The 20635-nt window shown below is 57.3% G+C and overlaps 1 protein-coding gene across 1 annotated transcript; it reads left to right on the forward strand.

The window, feature by feature from the left end:
* Positions 1–19406: 19406 nt before the first annotated feature.
* SOX12 (SRY-box transcription factor 12) lies at positions 19407–20408 on the forward strand. The gene has a single exon (XM_077832545.1). The coding sequence runs from the start codon at positions 19407–19409 to the stop codon at positions 20406–20408; it is 1002 nt and encodes a 333-aa protein (XP_077688671.1).
* Positions 20409–20635: the final 227 nt, after the last annotated feature.

Raw genomic sequence — 20635 nt, forward strand, 5'->3', positions numbered from 1 at the left:
TGGTCTCTACTACAGGCTGCTAAGGCCAGATTCTGCAGTCTGCAAAAGGACCTGCAAGCAACTGGAGACTCCCCTTGTGCAGAGCGGCTCTCAGAAGCTGCACCAGCCATGCCCCCACCTCTGGGGTAAGGGGAGGGAGGGGTGTGCTGGAGGTGCTCTGAGGGGCAGAGCCTGGGGAAGATGGGAATGGAAGTGGGCATGGCAGAGAGCTTTGTTACCCCATATTCTCCACAGGCATAACGCACGGGGGAAGTTGGAGCCCCAGAGGGTCAACAAGCTGCCCCTGGGTCCCTCCTGTGACACCTCGCCACTGCTGCGGCAGGGCTCAGCCGGGTGAAGAGTCTGCACCAGGGTCTGTGTGGCCAATTGCTGAGCCTCCACAACGGTCAGTGTAGGAAAGCGGAGCAGTAGGAGCTCGGCCCCTCTGCAAAACAGCTCACGGGGGCTGCAGACGGGCCTCCAAAATCCAGGGCTGCCAGAACTGGGGGCCACTTTGGAAAAGGCAGCCCTGGGCACCTGGCCCCAGGCTAGCACCACAGCCCAGGGAAGAACGCAGGCGTTTGCGGTTTCTAGGCCTGTGACTGCTCACACTTCTCTCTGGGCCAGCCCCCCCAAGTCCTTGCACCAGCCTCAGGCAGGGTAAAACTCCGTGAACTTGGAGTGAGGGTGGAGTGGGACGGCTGGGTCTGAGGCTGGGAGAATAGCACGGCTTCATCTCAGAGCCCCTGGCACAACCTTCAGGGCAGTGACCTCTCTGCAGCCCCCTCACTCCGCTCACAGCCCCGGCCCCCCCATTGGGACAGGACCGACGCCCCCTTTCTCTCGAGGTGTAAAACAAGGACAAGCCAGCAGAGGGCACCATGCAACCAGCTCGGCTCCTGGTGACGGGTGTGAAATGGGAGCAAGTCAGCAGAGGGCTCCTGTTACCCACCTCTGGCCCTAGTAAGATGCATAAGGACAGCAAAGCCACTGTGTCAAGCCAGCCCCTCCTGACTCAATGTGTACACTGCCTTTCCTCATTCCCCTCGGCCCTCGGGAGCTCACACAGCGATGGGAGAGTGAGACCGGGGCTTCTCTATCCGGCTGTATTACACTGACAGCGCACTTCTCTGCTGGCTCCCTCCTACTGCTGGGTAGGGCTCACCCTGGAGATGGCACCAGCCAAGCCCCACGGCCCCCAAACACAGAGGAAGTTTGGACCCAGGGCTGAACCTCGCAGCTGGCCACAGCCTCAAAGCCAACCCCCAGGTCCAGACAACTGGGAGTTCCTGGTTACATTCAGATCCGGCCCTGAGCTTTAAGGCTTGGCCCACATCTCCTGCTTGTGATGCTGCAATGGCAAGCGCGGCGAGGTCCCTACAGGAGGGATGAGGCTGGGCTGGGACGCAGAGCTGAGCTGAGTAACTCTCCCTTCCGCTGTCCGGATTCCCACCCACACTAGGAATGACGACACATTAGATCCCTTGTGCTTACAGGGCGCTTCTCGGCTGAGGCTCTCCAGGCACTTTGCAAGGGATCACGGAAAGGTCCCAGCCAGCCCGAGCCGATGGGGCTCTACAGCTCTATTCGCTTTCCTCTTGTGACCCCACAGGACAGGGAGGAGATGACCCTGCTGCTGCTGCAGCATAGACACTGCCAGGAACAGCAGCTGGAACTAGGATCCTGGGACTCGGAAGGGACAGCCCTGGAGCAGCTGGGGCTGGGATCCCAGGAAGGAGTCCAGGAGCCAATGACCTGGAGTTGGAATTCCCTTCCAGGAGAAGATTGTCCCTCCAGAGTGGGGATCTCAGGGTCTGTGGGGGAGGACAGGAGAAACCCAGCCTCCAGGGAACTCCCAGCATGGCAGGGAATCTGCAATTCCCCATGCGGCCTGAATATGCCCCATGAAATGAAACACTATTCTCCCAGCACTGCTCTTCCCCACTGCCCCAGTCTGCCCTGCTTTCTCCCAACTCACTGCCCCCCCCCTTGTCCCCAGCCCACCCCCTCTCACTCCAGTCACTCCCCTTCCCTAGCAGTGGTGGGAGCATGGAGCAGGATCAACCCCAGGGGGAAGGCAGGAGAACCCAGCAGAAGTGGATGCAGGGGGCAGTGAAAGGGAGCTTGGGGTCAGGTCCCGGGGGTGGGGATAGCAGTTGGAGATGAGGGACTGAAGGATGGGGTGAGGGGGGCACAGCAGCTGGAAGAGCCTGTTTCCAGGGAGGAATGGGGGCGGGGGAGACACAGCTGGGATGCACAGAAAGGTCAGGACAGAGTGTCTCAATCAAGGGGTGCAAATGTGGGATGGGGGAGGCACAAACACACAAGAGCTGCCCAAGGACATGGTGTCCGGAGATGCTTGAGAGACCCAGGCCATGCCTCCCCTCCTTGGTGCAGTTGGGGGCATGCTGGGGAGCAGGGTAAGGCAGCCAGGATCCAAGGAGACTGCAGAATGACCCCTCCAGGGCTGGGAGGAGCTGGCACTCCCCGCTGAGCCATGCCAGCACTTCCCTGACTCAGAATCAAGGCCCTGATGGTAGCAATGCAAATGCTGTGAGCAGGACCTGGGGTGGCACTGCATGCCCAAGTCTGCAGGCAGGTGGAAACACACGGCTGGACTTATGCTGGGGACAGGCTCAGACTGTTAGGGGCAGGAGAAGAGTGAGCCGCTCCCAGGACTTTAACTGGGATGCTTAACGATACCACTGGCTGTTTCCTTGCTGACCATATTAGCAGAAGGAGCCAGCTGGTTCCAGGGCTGTGGGTGACATTTCAGGAAGGCTTCATGCATACGCACACACTGCTGCTGGCTGGGGACACAGCCAGGGACCTCAGGGGCGAGCCGAGAGACCCTGCCACCTGATGGCCCTCGCCTGCCAGGGTGTGCGGGGGGCGGGAGGGAGGAGGGAGGGTAGCGTTTGGATGCTCAGCACTGGTGTTTGGTCACCCCCTTTTCACTGGCATCGAACGAACCAGGGAGGAAACCCCACCAGTTCTTCCCTCGGTCCCCTGGCCAAGGGGCTTGTCTGCGGGTGGGGCTGGGTCCAGGCCCCCGCTCTCTTTGGAAGGCCAGTCAATTCGTGGCCGTGGGCACGTAAGGTGCAGTGACAGATTGAGGTGCTCAGCCGTTGCCTCGGAAAGTTTTGTTGCGGGGCCTTCGCAGCAAAACGCAAGGAACGAGCTTGCTGCTGCCAGGCTGCATTACGGCACGGCTGCTTGAGGTCCCCATGCCCGCAATGCAGGAGGGACCCCCGCCGCGCAGCCCGCCTGCAATTGGGGTCAGGCTGCTCCAATCTCCCGGCAGGGAGGGGCTTCCTGTTGTCAGCCTCCCAGCACAGCAAGATGGTTGCTGCCTAGCCCTCCTGAGGGGAGGCTGCAGCTGGCTGCTCATCATCTTCCAATCACGTTTAACCCCTCCGTGGCCAGCCTGCAAGCTTCCCCTCTGCTGGGCCTTGGAAGATGGGTCTCTCTGTGCCCTTGGGGCCTCGTTTAGGGTCCCCCCGCCCTGCCCATACCAGTTTCTGCCTGATAGCAACCCAGCTCTGCCCTGCCCCAGAGTGGCTCAAGAGCTCTTGGTTCTCAAGGCAGGTCAGGCCCCCTCCTGGCATTTGGGGCATAGCTCAGGAGGGTGCAGGGGGACAGAGGGAGGCCCCACAGGATACCCTGCAGCTTGGTGTGAGGAAGACATGGCTTGTGCTGGGCCCCTGGCCCCATGAGCTGAAAGGCTGATTGTGATCCTCCCGCTGCCCTCGGTGGGAGAGACGCCTCGTGGTCTGAGCGCTGGGGTGGCTGGAGTCCCTGACCTTGCCACTGACCCACGGTGCAGATGCAGCTTCCCTGGAGCAGAGGTTTTCCGGAGCTGCATAGGGAGGTTGGATACTCCGTCCCCCCTCCTTCATGGGAATTGGGTACCTGAAGCCCCGAGGGGTCACTGAAAATTGCAGTCTGTGCCTCCAGCTTCCCCTTCTGTACAATGCACGCAACGCTCCCTCGGGACTGCTGGGGGCGCGCTAATGGCACACCCCAAACCCCAGGAGACAGGCAGATCAAGGGAACACCAGATAGTGCCAAGGTTTAGAAAAACTGCTCTTCAGAGAGCCAGGTACCGCGCACCCCTGGCCTGGCGAGCTCTCCCCAGGCTGTCTGATGCTCCTACAGGATGGTTGTGCCAGACCCCCCCGCTCCTAGTGACCTGTTGTCAGATGGGTGAGGAGTTTGCCCTGAAGAAGCTGGCCCCTGAAGCTCCTCACTAGTCTTTGTGGGTTGAAGGTGAGCAGCGCATCCCTCTCTCCCAGCCAGGGGAGGCTGTGGGTGCATGGCTGGGGCAGCTTCAGAGGCAGAGCAGGAGGGAATGGGCCCTGCCCCCCATGAATGAGGTGGCCAGTGTGGAAGGCAGAGGGCCAGGCAGGAGGTGGCATTCCTCAGTTCAGAATGGAGAAACCCAGCACCTGTCCCCGCTACCTGCTCAGAACAAGCCAACAAGCAGGCAGGGGGCCTGGCCTGGGCCCTGCCCCGCCCCTGAGCCACAGCCTCTCCACACTCCTTCCAGCGTGGGCTCTGTGTGGATCCTGCACTCTGGCCTCTGGGGTGCTGAGCGGAGCCCTTGTCATGTCTATCCTCAGGTGTTTCTCCCACCTGCCCTTCCTCTCACAAAGATCAGGTGCCCTGCTGTGCCCGCCGCCCTGTGGCTTGCATAGTCCAGCTGCCCTAGTCTGGGCGCAGCCCTGCTTGCGTCTCCAGCCTGCCCACATGCGTGCGCGATCACAGGCGAGATCAGCAGACACAACTGGCTGGAACCGCAGCACCTTGTTCCTGTCGACTCTGTCATTTCACACTCAAGTGCCCACAGACCTCTTGCTGAAACGGGGTGGGGCAGGATTGCAGCCCCTGCTTCAGAGCCGTGCTCTCCCCTCCTGGGGGTACCGTGGCACTCACTGGTTTACGCGGGGTGGAGAGGGGGTGAGAGGAGAGAAACTGGAATATGGAAGACGATGCTAATGTCATGGCGGAGTCCCCCAGCCAGGCAAGGCAGGAGATCCAGCCCCTGGAGTGGCCCTGTGCTTAGCTCATCCTGCTGCTCAGAGGAGAGTGGGATTAAAGATAGAAAAGACCAGTCAGGTGCCATCCAGTCTCTCTCCCCAGGTTACAGGCCCATCACTATAGGGTTTCTGACTCCAGGGAGAGCCTGCCATCTGGACCTGGCCCAAATGGAACCTGATCTCACCCCTCAGGAGCGGATCCAACCCAAACAGAACCTGAGTGGTTTCTTTGGGTCCAAGGCACGAGGACAGGTTGTGTGAATGGGCCACGCAGGGCTCTATGGAACAAGGCTAATACTCAAGTGACTTTAAAGGGTGTGGGAAGCAGGACTCCTGGGTTCCATTCCCACGTCTGCCCCGCCTTCACCGCATGATCCTTGAAGAGAGTCGCTCTGTCTGTTGGTGTCTCCATCTATAGCATGGACCCAGCTCCCAGAGGGTCAATTACTGGTTGTGAGATGCTGGGAGAGGAGGTTCTGCTGAGGCCCCGAGGATTACGGCGCTTTGTAAACAAGCCAGTGGGCTGGCGGAGGGTCACTTGCTAGCAGGGCGGCCCAGAGTAAGTTTAAAGCAAGATTTCCCCCAAAGCCAGCTCTCCACACTAGCACCACGAGTTCTTTGTACAGATGCACCAACCACTCCACTACAGGCCAGGAGAGCAGGTCTCAGCTGGTCATTTTCTTGATGAGGCAGGAGGTAGAATAGAACCCAGCCTGCTCCTTCCTGCCTGGATCGGCCCAGTGGTGACGCCAGGGGTTAAACTGTGGTTATGCCAGTAGGTTAAGCCACCAGGACTCAGGGCAAAGGGAGGAAGCAGCTACTTGGGGGGTGGTCTGTGCTATTGGGCTTATTGACATAGTGCCCGGAATAAGAGGGGGCTGTTTTTGCAGACGTTTTTCTGAGTGTAACTGTCCCTTTAAGGTGCCTCCCTGAGGAGCGGGTTGCACAGCGTGGGTGGAAATGGTGTGGTGGAGGGGAGGCGAGGGCAGGGCCTGGGTACCCACTGGCCGCTGGGTGACACCACCGACAGCCAATCAGAGCATTGTAATTATGTCCTGGGTTCGAAAGCCTGGTAAGCAGGTGTCTCACAGGTTTACCCCCCACCCCCCGCTGCACAGGCTTATCTTGGGACTGGCCACCACACAGCATCCCATTACCAGACACCCAGCAGGACTGCGTCACATCCAGTCCCCACCCAGTTACGCCAGCAGCAGCAGGATCTGGTGCATTCACACAGACATGATGGCAGCTCCACTAGTCTGAATAAAGCCTGTGGATTCTAGACTCCGCGGCTGAGCTCTCCAAGGAGCACTGTGACCTGCCTCCCCCTCCCAGGTGCCAGCCTCCTCCAGGGAAAAACACTGCCCCCCTCTCCTGATGATGCCAGTCCCCTCCCTCTCTCCTGGACTAGGGTTCTCACCCAATCCACTTCCCAGCTGCCAGAACCCTCCCCAGGAGCCAGGGGAATCCTTTCCATCTGGCTTCTGGCTTCTAGAAACCCTTCCTCACACCCTAAGCAGGTGCAGCCTCCCACGTAACCCAACCAGCTCCCAGGGACGTGGCTGAGTGTTCAGTCCAACTAGGTGTGGTGTCTGCACCGGCTTTGCTTGGCATGACTGGCAGCCACGCTTGACATGGGGGTCCCCCCTGTGCCAGTAGGGGCTGAGCTCAGCATCAGAGAGAAGCTGGTTCAAGGTGCCCTCAGCCCAGCTGGTGGAAGGCAGATCATTTCAGAGCTGCCTGTGGGCATCTCGAAGCAGGCTCATGCCAGCCCACTGCCACTTTATCTCTAGTTTAGAGGCTGCTCCCTTTCCCACCTCGGAGGGGATGCACCTTCTCGGAGAGCCTGCCTGCTTGCAGGGGCTGGCTCTGAACAGCAATGGTGCTAGTCCAGTGGCAGAGCAGCTCTCTGCGGGCTGGCTTTCTGGGGAGGTAAAAGGGGGCTGTAAATGAAGGGAAGGGCCCAGGGGCTGTTAATGAGTAATGGTATTTCATCACCAGGCCACCTGTTCTACTCCACTTTAGGTCAGGAGCAGCTGGCAGTTACCTGAAGGCTGTTTGAGTTGTAGGTCTCTGGTCTGGTTCTTAGCAGGCAGGCGTCTACACCACCAAATCACAGGGCCGAGCCCCTTCAGCTTCACTGAAATGCTCCTGCACGCTGCAGGTTTGGAGAGCGAGAATCCCAGAGCATGACAGCATCGTCCCTTGCACACAGCGCCGTGCACCTGAGCAAAAGATCCCCCTAAAGCTCTGGTCTAACAGCACCATCTCGATATTGCTCCTGCTCCCCAAGGAACGAAGTTCATTTCCCTAGTGCGCCAGCATGCCGGCACCAGCTCCGGTTCCCCCCAGTCCAGTGAGCAGGACTCTCACACAACCCCGAACAATGGCTCCAGCTCTGCAGTCCCACAAGCAGGACTTGCCAGTTTGCTCTGGGTGACAGCTCCATCTCTGTAGCTCTCTTGTTGCCTGCAGTCTGCAGGAGATACCAGGTAGCAGTGACCTGCTGCCACCTCCATCAGAAGCTTGTGTTTACACCGCTTACTCCAGAATGCCAGCTGGGGGTAGTCTGTGAGGCACCTGCTCGGAGCCATCTCTCCATAAAACCCATCTGTAAATCTGGGGCACAGGGCTCCCTGGCGCTGTCCATGTGCTGGGTTATTTACTGTTACAAGGGATGACTTTGCACCCAGTCCTGTGTGCAAGGTTTAGAAAATGCTAATTAACATGTTAATTAAAATAATGCTGCATATATTTGCATATCAATTAGCCCTATCACATGGCCTTCGAGATGGCTGTGCTGGCAGGGTAGAGGTGGCTTGTGCTGTGGCCTGATCTGCCGGTGCAGGATGAGTTTTAGAGAGCTGGCACCGAGAACAGCAGCAGATACCCTAGATTTCCAGGACCCAGCCTGTCACCCCCTCTGGCTCTGCTCCCTCCCCCACTTCCAGGCGGTGTCTCCCTCATACCGTGCGATGCCCCCCTCTCGCACCACCTGGCTTATCTAACCAACATCACCTGCACATGGGTCTTTCTGCCTCTGAGTCTGGGGGACAAAACCATGCCACATGCTGCTTGGGAGCCCGTGGCACCAGCTGCTCTGGGCTGCTGTACGCTCCACGCCCTGCGAGAGCAGGTGTCTGGGACTCCCCAGCCCCGAGTGGGGCAAGGCCACCAAGAACTCGCAGCCCACCCCACCCCCCCGATCTCCCAGCATTCCCACGGGCTGAGGGCACAGCATCACGCAGCTTAGTCTCGTCCCCTCCGTAGATGGAGACAACGGGGTGGCCTGGCCTAACCTGACTGGTGCTGCGACTCTGTGCACCATGCCATCCAGTTTGGGGGCCCTCTCAAATGGGGTGACTGGGGCAAACTGCTCCCCACCCCCAGTCAGCCCTGCATGGGGGAAATGGTCACTTCAACCAGGACAGGGTGCTCGGGGGGTCAGAGCGGGACAACCCCACGAAACCCAGGACTGTTGGCAGGTCTGCAGCCGCCTGTGCAGGGAGGGCACCAGGCCCCTTGTTTTCCTTTACAACTGTTGTTGCTACGGCAACTAGCAGCCTGGGCTTCGATGCTCTGATAACCCGTCAGTCACCGTGGCAGCCAATGGGCATCGGCTGTGCTCCCAGATCCTCTCAGGCGCTCGGGCAACCAATGGGCACGGCACCTGCCCGGGGAAGCCCTCAATCACTGAGGCAACCCGTGGGCACGTCCTGCACCCAGGGCACCAAAGGGGAGCTCTCGGGGGTGGGGGTGATTAGTGCGGACATCTGGCGGCCCTGTCTGCGTGCCGCCGTAAGCCCCTGCTGGCGTCTCCCTGCCAAACGCGTGCCAAAGCCGCGCAGGAAAGGAATTGGGTTCAAAAAAGCTGCCCTGTTTCCATGCCTCCCCATACTTCTCCTTGGGGCTCTGTTAACCCTTCCCACCCCCTGCCTGCTGAGCTATCCTGGGTAGGGACTGGACTGGGGCTAAGAGCCTGGGCCCCAGCGTGGAAGACACTTGTTAGAGGGATGCAGGACCCTTGACCCACAGAGAAATACTCCCTAGCCAGAACGGTAGGGCCTGTGGCCCCAGGACAGCATGCCCTCAAATGCCAGGCCAGGGCACTGAACCCAACTGCCCCAGGAGCCAGGCAAGCGTACCGCAGGGAAGTTTCCCCTTCACAGACTGTACTGCAATGGGGGCAGGACCGTGCCCTTCCTTTGGAGCACGAAGCTTCTTGGCAAAGTCCACTTCATTCTTTATACAGAACTTTTTCTCTCCCTGAAAAATGCCTGAACGTTGCTACCTCACCCCAGGTCTCTACGGGGGCAGTGCCAGGCAGCCCTGAGAAGGCAAAGGGTCTCCATTTCAGAGGGTTCACTGAGAAAAGAGTCAGGTCACATTTTTGTAATGCTTCTCCCCTTGTGTCAGACCTTTGGGGACACATCCATCCTCCTGCTCCCCCAATACTGGTGGCAACTGCCTTCCCCTCCATGGCATCCCCTCCTCACGCAGGCTGCCATAACCCTCCCTGGCACCATGTTGTCTCTCTCTCTTTCTGGGACTCAGATGCTCCCTCTTTGGGACTCAGCCCTCTGGCCAGGTCACTATTCAGTCATCCCCTTCTGGGGTGCCAAAATTCCCCCTGACAGGCTGCCAGTATGCCGTGCCAGGCAGTCAACCGGTCCAGGTCCAGGCTCACTTTCCCAGTGGTTGGTAGGGGACTCAGGCCTGCCCGCTACCCCAGCTTCCAGCCCAGGGACCCAGCTCAGTCTCAGACCCTATTGCTGTTTCCCTGGGCTCCCTCCTACCTCACCTCCCTATCTGCAGGCCCACCTCTGGGTCCACCAGCCTAAGCTTCCTCCCACTCCAATGACTACTCCCCCTCTCAGCTTCTTACCAGACTCTACAGCCCAGGGCAGGATCCCAGGGGTTGCCACCTAGAACTCCTCCTTGTCTCTAGCCACCTCCCTTTCTCTCTAGAGAGTGAATGCAGAGCTCCTCCTGCAACCCCCTCTGGTTCTCAACTTCCTGGCTTTGTACAAGCCCCACTTGCATCTGCACCTGCCGCTGCCCAGCTGGACTTTATCTTCAGTTAGACTTTAGCAGGCCCTGGCTCTCCTCCAGGAGCAGCCTATACGGTTAATTGGCCCTTTTTAACCTGCCCAGTCTTTGTGTGGGGTGGACACCCAGCCTACCCTGGTTCTGTGACCATTCACACCATGCCCTTTAACCACACTGCCATCTTCCACATGACAGGACAATGTCCTTTCCCCTGGAGCACACCATTATCTCTCCACCCCCAGCAAGGTTGTCAGCTCTCCTCCTGAGGGTGCTGTGCCCTCTCCCCCAGCGTCCACTGCACACAGAGGCTACCTGACCCCTCTTCATTTGTTGGAAATAAATTGGAAGCGGTTAGGTCAATCAGACGGGTGGGCAATTCCCCAGCTTGAGCATTGTCTGAAGTGACCCCTTGGCCTTCTGCTTGGCGCTAAGTGCTTGAGAACAGGTGCACTCATTACATGGGGGTCATGTGGACCAAGCGGTTACAGCAGAGGACTGGGAGTTAGGACTCTGGGCTTCTACACCCGGCTCTGCGTATCAGTGAGTCACCTGTTTCTCCCTGTGAGTCTGTTTCTGCATTTGTGAAAGGGGACAGCAATAAACACACCACTGGCTTCCCTTTGAAGACCCCAGAACACCGTGCTCTCAAACTCGCCACCAATGGGCAAAGGGGTGCATGTCCTGACCCCGCCTGGGCGGTTGCCCCTGAGATTCAGGGATTCGCAAGATTGAGCTAGATCTGGTAACTTCACTGCACGATGCCTGGTGCAATGCCACCAACTGTGGTCACTCTGGCTGGTGTAACGGTCTCCAGTAGCCTGTGTTTGATTTGGTTTGCGAGCAGTAATGCTTAGCGCTTCTATGGCACTTCCAGTTCAAGAATTTCAAGAGGCTTTACAGATATGACTGATTTAAGCCTCACAACACACCCGTGAGGCAGCTGGTATAGTTAGCCGTATTTTTCAGATAGGGAAACTGAGGCATATACTTGCTCAAGGTCATGTGTTACGTGGCAGAGCCAGGGAATAGAGCCCAGGAGTCTTGAGTGTAGCCACTAGCCCATCCTTCCTCCAAAGTGCTTGAGTTTGATGTCCCTTGATGAAAGGCACTGTACGTTCTAAGTTTAATAAAATACATAATAAAAAAATGGTTAAAGTAACATTTTACCATCACTGGCCCTGGGAAATCAATTTTACAGGTAAAGAAGCAATTGTCAATATATGGTATCTTTTCATGAGAATTTTAAACTAGTTAGAGGAATCTTATTACCATATTCCCGGCATCCTCGAAGGTGTTTGTACATTTCAAAGAGCTTTGGGGTTTACATGTTCCAATGTTAGTGTCACACGTCACACTATAAAATTCTATTTGATTTTGATATAACACCAGTGCTCTGGTACTCAGAGCGGTTACAAAGCACAGGGGAGAGGATTCCAGGATACCAAGAGAGTATAGAAAAACTGATCCCCAAAGGCTGGGATTACAGTTTTATTTTGGGTCTGCATTTCCTGAACCACATCCTGATGGTGTGTGTTTAACATCAGATTGCTCTGTTTTCCATCCTCAGGGCCTGATCCCAAGGCCGACTAAAGTCAACAAGGTTTCCATCGATTTCAGTGAGCTTTGGATGAGGCCCATATCCTAGAAGCTCTCCGTTTCCCACACAGAAGCTCTATTGTTAGTTTATGAAATATTAAAGGGAAACAGTCAATTATTAAATTACATTTCCTTCTGAAAATTGTTTACCTACTATTGCTATAAGAGACACCTGAGATTGCTATAACTGAAAGAGAGTAGCGACAAATATCTTTTTTGCTCTGTTTTTCCCCTCACTGTGTTTACTTTGTGCATTTGACAGCACTTTGGGCACACTTTCACTGCTTCCAGGAGGCAGGCTCTCCTGGTGTTTGAGTGGTGTGGGGTTTTTAACTCACACAGCATCAGAGTGCAGGGTATTTATTAAAAACCAGCCATGTGATCATAAAGTTCCAAACCCTAGCAAGAAGAGTCAGGGCATTTTAAAAACTGATTATGTTTCCAGTATCCCTTTGAGCACCACAGGCTAAACTTCCAAATGTAGCCTGTAAAATGAGGCCTGCAATCCTGCATGTGCAAATGGGTGTGTGTGTATGTGTGTAAATGCCTGCTTCTGCCAATGCCTAGTGAACGTGCAAAGTGATGGAGACACATTGGCTTGAGAACGCACCATAGAAATGTGTCCGTACCAGACAGGCGGGGCCAGATTCCACTCTAGTTTCATGGGCTTAAATCTGGAGTTGTTCTGGAAATCAGTGGAGCGACGCCAGACTATTCCAAATACAGCAGAGATTGGTGTCAGGCTGGGGTATCATAGTCTGGATTAGATGACTATCATTCATGCACCCTCCATCCATCCCACTTCCTTCCCTTCACACAGTGAATTCCCACGGCTGGACAGTTAGTGCTGAGGACCCTCCCAGGCAGGCGCTGACCAGGCTGGGACAAAGTCAAAGTCACAACCTCCCTCCTGTCCTCTGTCTAGTTCCCCCCTGCAGTAACCACCAGAAGCAGACTCCTGTGCCTTTAAGAGCCACACTCCCCTCTCTGCCCCCCTACCCCTCCCCCACCCCCACACCGGCGCTTGCCTCCTCATTGAAATGGCTCAGCAGCTCCCAGGAGCTCTGGATGCTGGTTAGCGTCTGTTGCTGTGTCTGCCGCCATCGGCATTGGCAGACATTGTGCTCAGGAAGCCCGACCCTGGCCCTGCCCTCTCAACGTTCGCCTTTCACCCTTCTCCCCCACCACCATGGAGCCGGGCACCGGCGAGCCTTCAGGGCCTGGCAGACACCATGGCATGTTTCACTGCCCTGGCCTGGCAGGAGACCCTGCTGCACTATCCCCCCATGTCCCGGGCAAGCTCACAGCCAGCCCCATGCCCATCACCTGACCAATGGAGCTTTCACCCCCTTCCCTCCCTTCCCCAGAGGTCCATCTGCCATACCCCCTGCCCCCAACCATGAGCACATCCGTGCAAAAACTCATCCCTGACCACAGCAGCCCCCGTCTCTCTTTGTCTGCAGGACTGAGTAGAGCTAACCCTCCCCAGGCCCTCACTCCTGCGCTTGGGAGAAGTGTTCGCCTGTGCTCTCTGGTGGAGTGGGGTGGGGTAGGGCAGAGGGGTGGCTGGCTCGCCCTGATTGTGCAGCAGGATCGACAGCCAGGACTGTTCCCAAAGGGACCCGCTTCTTCCCCAAGATACGCCTTCTCTAGAGCCCCACTCTGACTGTGCGAAATTCACCATGCCTGGGCCAACGTGCTCAGGAGGCTTATGTGCTAGATCGCATGCTAGCCCATGGTGCAGGTCTTCCCCGTGGCTAGGGCAGGCTTGTCCTGGCATGGACTTTGCTCGCCACAGCTAATGGCAGTGAGACGCTCATGTCAGCGCCCGCGTGTCGGGCTGCGGCAGAAGGGGCTGGCTGGCTCTGTTGGCACGCTGGCTAGCTGTGGAGGTGGCAGGCTCATGTGGAGGGTGGCGCGTTTGCAAGAGAGGCGTGTGCCAGCTCACAAGGACATCCTGGGGAAGATGACAGAGACGTGACAGCCTAGCTGTCCTGCACCCCCGTCCTGGCTGGGGCACACCCATCCCTGCTGAGGGGCGGACAGGGAGGGTGGCTCATACTGTGGTGGAGTGAGGAGCTCAGATGCCCCAAAGAGCAGACAGTAGTTGTAGCCAGTGCCAGGGCTTTTGGGGCAAGGTCCAGTGATTTCCACAAGGCAAGAAAGTCTCCTGCAATAGGCAGGTGCCTTGGGAACACACCCATTTTCCTTTCAGCCCCAGCACGTTCCCAGGGTGGGCGGCTTGTCATGATTAAGGCTGCGTGTCTGTCAAGGCGGTCACGGGATTCCATGTCTTTCCGTGGCTTCTGTAACTTCTGCAGTGGCCGGTGCGGCTGGCTCTGGGGCTGCCCGAGCAGCTCAGGTGCGGGGTAGTGCTTACCTTGGGGGAGCGGCTCCCCCAAAGCGGCCAGCCTGTCCCTGCAGCTCCTAGGCGGAGGGACCAGGAGGCTCTGCATGCTGGCGCCGCCCCCGCAGCTTCCTTTGGCCGCGGTCCTGGCCAATGGGAGCTGCAGAGCCGGACTTGTGGCGGGGGCAGCGCATGGAGCCCCCTCTGGCCTTCCCTCCCGCTAGGAGCTGCAGAGGCACATGGAGCCAGGTAGGAAGCCTGCCAGGCCCGCCAACCCTCCCCCCCCAGCACCAGCAGGAGTCCCAGGCCACCTGCTGCCGCCCTCCCCCCACCCAGCACCAGCCGCCCGCTTCCCTCGCCCCCAGCACCTGTGGCGCCCCCTGACCGCCCCCTCAGAGCACCCGCGGCCCCCTGGCCCAAGTTTTAGTTAGGGGTAGATAGTACAAGTCATGGACAGGTCACGGGCCGTGAATTTTTGTTTACTGCCCGTGACCTGTCCATGACTTTTACTAAAAAGACCCATGACTAAAACGTAGCCTTAGGCATGATAAATATTACAGACAACACACATTGTGCTCATACCTAACAGCCTCATCCAAGGCTTGACCGAGGCACTTGTATTATCTCCATTTTACAGATGGAGAAACTGAGGCAGAGACAGTGGCTCACTCATGGTCACATCCTGAGCCGGTGGCAGAGCTGGGAAAGAAGCAGGTGTCCTCATCCCCACTCCACTGTTTAAGCCGTAGAGCAGCACCGTATGTGTGGGCATACGGCCGCCTCCCCGGCAGCACAGTCACAAGACCCCAGGCCCGAGACCCACAACAAGCTAACCCTGCTCTGTCCCCAGGAATTAGCCCCCGGGTGCCTACAGCTCCTGGGGAACAGGTCACTGGCAGAACCTTGTTTTCAGAGGACTGGGCCCCTTTCCCCTGGTCTCCACGTGGAGCAGAGCAGGGAATTCTGGAATCACTGACTAGCTTCTCTCGGGTGGGGGAGGGGGAGCCAACTTCTCATTATACCCCAGTCACGCTCCCAGATCCATAAAAAACTGCAATTACAGCCCTGAGCCTATGCTGAAGGCTCACCGCTGGAGGATGGGAGCTCTGCAGCGGATGGGTTAAGAGCCCGCTGGCTGCCAGAGTCCTCCCCACAGCCCAGTGTTTGCACCTCGGCGTGCTCCCGGGGGGGGGACGACACACAGTACCAAAGGAGGCTGCAACGGGGCAGCCGTGCTGCCTGCACAAAGGCTGCCTTTGCAATTCGACCAGCCTTGTCATATGCAAACAGCACTGGTAATAAATATGTATCAGACACCCTCCCACCTGAGCGCTCAGGCAGAGGTGCAATTACAGGATGCAAGCAGTGACTGATAAAATCTCCCTAAAGCAACCCCCCCACCAGTCCCTCCGGCACCTACACCCACACCCACACAACATTAGCCAATATGGGCCAGATTTGCAAATGATTCCACAAGGCAATTGTGCATTCATAATGTGCGTGTAATTGTGAGCTTATTATGCACGTGCAAATCTGGCCACTTCCCATGGAAATGAAGGGAACTGTCCAAGTGCAGGAGCACGTGTCCAATCTGCAAGTGTAACAGCCCTCATTGAGCATGCACTCTGGGTGCACAACTGCACACACATTTGCATGCTAAACTGTATGCTCAACTTGCTTGAAAATGTGGTACTGAGGCTTCTTCAAAGACCAGGAGGGAACAGCAACCAAGCTGAGCCTCTAGCAGGAGCTCAGTCCTATTCTTGGAGCCATCACTGTGAACGCATGCTCCCACACGGAGTGGATGGGTCACCACACAGTGCTTTAAGGAAGGGTTCAAAGCCCAAGGGGGACAATCAATGAGCCACAGATCCTTCAGCCAAGTGGGCCCTGCCCCTGCTCCACGTAAAGCTTTGCCCACGAACAAAGCATGTTGCTGATGCGTCTGTTGCATAAAGTGCAAAGCAGGCGGGATATGTTCCTAAATGCTCAATTGGCCAGACATGCTGCCACAGTTTGCATGCACTGCAAACACCGGGGCTGCCATCCTAACGTCCCGGGAGCTACACTAATCAAACTGCAATAAAATAGTCCTGTTGCGCCCAGAGTTACCCAATTTGCACGTGTAACCGAGAGGCAGTGGATACAAAGGCATCGTTTTTTACTAAAAGCAATGGGCCAAATTCCTCCGTGGCATAACTGCACTGAAGCTGTGGTGTTATGCTGTGCATGGACTTGGCCAAATGGTTGCATGTGTCATTTTCAGGCGCGCTTGTTGAACCCACGTTTGAAGACATGGCTGTTGGTCCACTGTGTTCCCACGTCTCACCCCTTGCGACCCTCACACTCTGTGGGCTGGGTTGCCAGAGCGTTATACATTGGGGCCAAAACTAGCCATTTTATTGCATGTCTCGTGTTTCCTGAAAGACACAGCTCCTGGAGTCAGGTGATTATATGAGACTCTCAGCTGTCATTATTTTTAAAAAGTCAGTTTTTACTCTTTTGCGGTTGCAGAGGAAAGCTTGATCACACCAACCCCAAAGGCCCAGAACCTTGGCGGCAAAGCCAAAGACCCTAACACTAAGTCAATTTGAAAGCTCATGATTGTTAAGGCAGTCTTGTGACCTTGAGGCCTGACTCATGATTTTGGAATAGCTGCAGCTGGCAATGCTGGTTACACGCATTTTATGCCCCTATAACTCTAGAGGCCTAAAGCTTCAATATGGATTGAGCTAGTTTCTCAACATGATGCTCTAAAAACAAGACGTTCTTAGGGCTCCTACAGGTAAAGGCCAAACCTTGGGGCTGGGCTGGGCGTGGGTCTAGCCCGACAGTGCCTGCAAATGACATGCAACATCTGCACCCTGTGCTTGGGTCCAGCCCTGGGCGAAGGAGTGTGGCCGGGGCTGCAAGAGACTTCCAGCCAGGTCTGATCACCACTACTATTGATGCAAGCCTGGTCACACCAGGGCTGGGCAGGGCTGCCCAAACTCTGGATCTGAGCTTCCTGAAGCACTGGGAGAGTTCAGACTCTGCTGTGTCGGCCTTTTGTAAATAACAAGCCTGTAGTGGAGGCTCAAGACCAGGAGACAACTGGATTCTGTCCATGGAGTTACAACCTCAGCCTCTAGCTTCCTGGGCTGGGCTGGCTGTGGGAGTGCAGCAGTGAACCCGAGCCAGACCCGGGGCAGCAGACTCCTCCAGAGAGGATCAAACAGACACCAGGGAGATGAATCCTTAGAGTAGCGAACAAAAATGCCTGGTGGGCTAGAAGCAAGAGCATCGTGTGAGGTGGTTACAACACTAGATCAGGAGTCAGGTGTTCTGGATTCCAGTCCTCACCAATGTTCCCTCTAATTTTTCCCATCCATGTGCGGAATGAATTTTGTTATGTGCATCAATATGGAGGCGATGTGTGGTGGGGGTGGAGCTGAGGGGTTTGGGGTGTGGGAGGGACTCAGGGCTGGGGCAGAGGGTTGAGGTACGAGGGGGTGAGGGCTCCGGGTGGGGGTGCAGGCTCTGGGGTGCGGCCGGGGATGAGGTGTTTGGAGTGCAGGCTGCCCTGGGGCCATGGCAGGGAGAGAGGACTCCCCCAGCCCTCTCTCCTCGCAGCAGCACCTGGGCTGGGGGGGAAAGGTGCCTTTCCCCACCTGCAGCAACTCCGGGGCTGGGTCCTGGGGAGAGGCGCCTCTCCCCGCTGCGGCCCTTGATAGGCTGATGTGCGGCCTTAGGTCCTCACTCTGCCAGAGACTCACAATGTGACCTTGGGCAAGTCACTGCCCTGCTCCGTGCCTCAGTTTCCCCATCTGTAAAATGACAACAGGCCAAGTTCAGCGGTGGTGTAACTCACTGGCTGCAGTGACATTACACCAGCGTGTATGTGTCCCAGTAAGACCTCCCCCACAGGGGTGGTGTGGGCCTGCCCATGGCATGGTTTGTCAAGTGCTCCGAGATCTTCAGCACACGGGAAGCACCGAGCACTATGACCATGTGTCAGGGTGAGGGTCCGCTGCTTTGATTGTGCTGCGTGCTGCCCCGCTCACTCAAGGAGAGTTACAAGAGACCAGGATGACATCACTCTCCGAGGCCCTCTGAAACCCCACTCTTTTCACCTCGCTCCCTGCCACCACCCTCCCCTTCGTGGCCATCTGCTCCTGCCCCAGGCCCCAGAATGGGTCAGTGCTTTGACAGCAGAACCCAACTTGCAGTGGTGTGGTTTGGTTTGACCTCCCTCCTTTGCCTGGTGCCCTCGCTGTCTGGGGCAGAGTGTAGGCTCTTCGGGGCAGGGACCGGGCGGGTTTCTGATCTCAGGAAAGAGCCACGCCACGTTAGGGTCAATGCAAGGAGGGGACGCCAGCGACGACAAGGGCGATTCACTTGGTTTCTTCACTCACCTGTTCCCTTCCCCCAGAGCAGGGTCCCGGTGCACAGCGCTGTATAAACAGAGGCTTGGGCATTGCCCGCCAGGCTGCACTGTGAATTTGGGGCTCCGCGCCCCCCATGCCTGCGGCCATGTCAGCCCAGGGCTGGTTCAGATCCCAGGTAAGTGATGTGGGGGGAGCAGGAGAAAGTTTGACATTCTCTCTAGCAACCCCTTCCTCGGGGAAAGCCTATTGGGGGATGCAAATCCTCCATTCCTGCCCTGCAACCAATGATGCGCCTGCCTGGGCGGAGCCTCCCATTGACAGAATAAGCACCTGGGTGTTTACACTAGAGGCGGCTGATGGTGCAGCCCCCAGACTGCACACGAGGGGCGGAGAGCGTCTGGGGGAGCCAGCGCTGGCTGACAGCTCGGCAGAGCTGTAAGAGAAGGCACCAGAGAGAGAGACGGGGAGGGCGTGCAGACAGCATGCAGTGCAAGGCATTGGCTCCAGCTGGCGAGCAAGGCAGGCGCTAGGGAGCAGACACAGGGAGGCAACTGGCTGGGAAAGAATAGGAAGAAAGAGCCAGCATTCTTTTCACCCATTTATTTTGTATCGATCCCCTTCCCCCTGCCCTCAGGGGCTCGTGTGCTGCAGGCTGGTGGGACCCCTGCAGCGCTCCGGGGCAGTGCCAAGCCGGTGTGGAGCACAAGGAGAGACCGGCGTGGCGTTAATCTCACCCTCCATTGATTCAGGAGCCAGCCTGCCTTTTGCACAGCCCGCTTCCCAGCCGGCCGGCGGAGTGAAACATCTCAGGGAGGCAGGGCCGTTTTTTGTAAAGGTGCCAAGCCACTTCCATCAATTTCCTCGCCTGCTGCTTTGACGGACCGAGTTAAAAGGGGGCGGACGGGCTAAAGAACCTTCCCCAGTCCTAAGCAAGCAGAAGATTCTTCCTCCTCCTCTTCTTCCGGACAATGAAAATAACCCTGACTGGCATTTAGCATCTGGGAGCAATTCTTCAGCAGCAGCAGCAGCATGGTCCAGCAGAGGAACATGAGGAGCCGCGCAATCGAGTCCAAGAGGGAGGTGTGTCCCCAGCTAGCCACCAAAGACTCCCTGCTCCTCAAGGAAGCCGGCAGCAAGGGCGAGCCTGCCTGGTGCAAGACGCCGAGTGGCCACATCAAACGGCCCATGAATGCCTTCATGGTGTGGTCACAGAATGAGAGGCGGAAGATCATGGACCAGTGGCCGGACATGCACAATGCCGAGATCTCCAAGCGGCTGGGCAGGAGGTGGCAGCTCCTGCAGGACTCAGAGAAGATCCCCTTCGTCAAGGAGGCGGAACGCCTGCGGCTCAAGCACATGGCTGACTACCCAGACTATAAGTACCGGCCCAGGAAAAAGGGCAAAATAGGGGCCAGCAAGTCCCGGCCAAGGCTCCCCGTGAAGATAAAACCATCCGTCCTCAGCCGGGTCACCTCCAGCAGAAGGCAGCCTTCCAAGCATGACTCCAGCTGCCAGATGGGAGAGTCCACCCTCAAGATGGAAGAGGACCTCTTAGAGGTGCGGCTGTCAGAGACGCCCTTTGAGGACTGCCCGAAGGCACCTGGCAAGGAGTTCTGGCACATGGTCCCCGCTGCGCGGGCGGCTGGGGAGAAAAGGAGCAAGAGGGATGACTCCGTTGAGTCCCGCCAGCTGAAGGACCCAGAACCCACCGCGCAGCCCTTCCCGGAGCAGGTGAGCTCCCCAGAGAGTGGGTCCCCCTCCCCAATGTCAACTGCATCCCCGCCTTCCTCCTTCTCCTCCTCTGACGAAGAGCTGGAGGAAGAGCTCTTGGGTGTCCTGCCCGGGAAAGCCCAGCCGAGCGCAGCCTGCGGAGCCCTGGACTGGTCAGTCTTCGACAAAGACCTCGACCTTTTCCCCTTGGGAGTCACCTCTCACTTTGAGTTCCCAGACTATTGCACTCCGGAGGTGACAGAGATGATTGCTGGGGACTGGCTGATGTCCAGCATCTCGGACTTGGTCTTTACGTACTGAGTCCCGCGTTCGGCAGGTAACTCTTTTCCACAATCAGGTTGTATCAAAAAACAGGAAGAAAAACCAGCTGTTTACATGCAGGAATCAGGTATTTTGCCTTGAACACATTCAAAGGCAGACACTCCCGATCACCCCATCCCCCGCTGCACACACCCACTTCTCCCAGCGCTAGCTCAGTCATCCTGCTCCGGTCCAGAGCCACGGGGGCTGCAGCTCTGTGGCTGGGC

This window comes from Eretmochelys imbricata, chromosome 13 (assembly GCF_965152235.1).
Source record: "Eretmochelys imbricata isolate rEreImb1 chromosome 13, rEreImb1.hap1, whole genome shotgun sequence".
NCBI lineage: Eukaryota > Metazoa > Chordata > Testudines > Cheloniidae > Eretmochelys > Eretmochelys imbricata.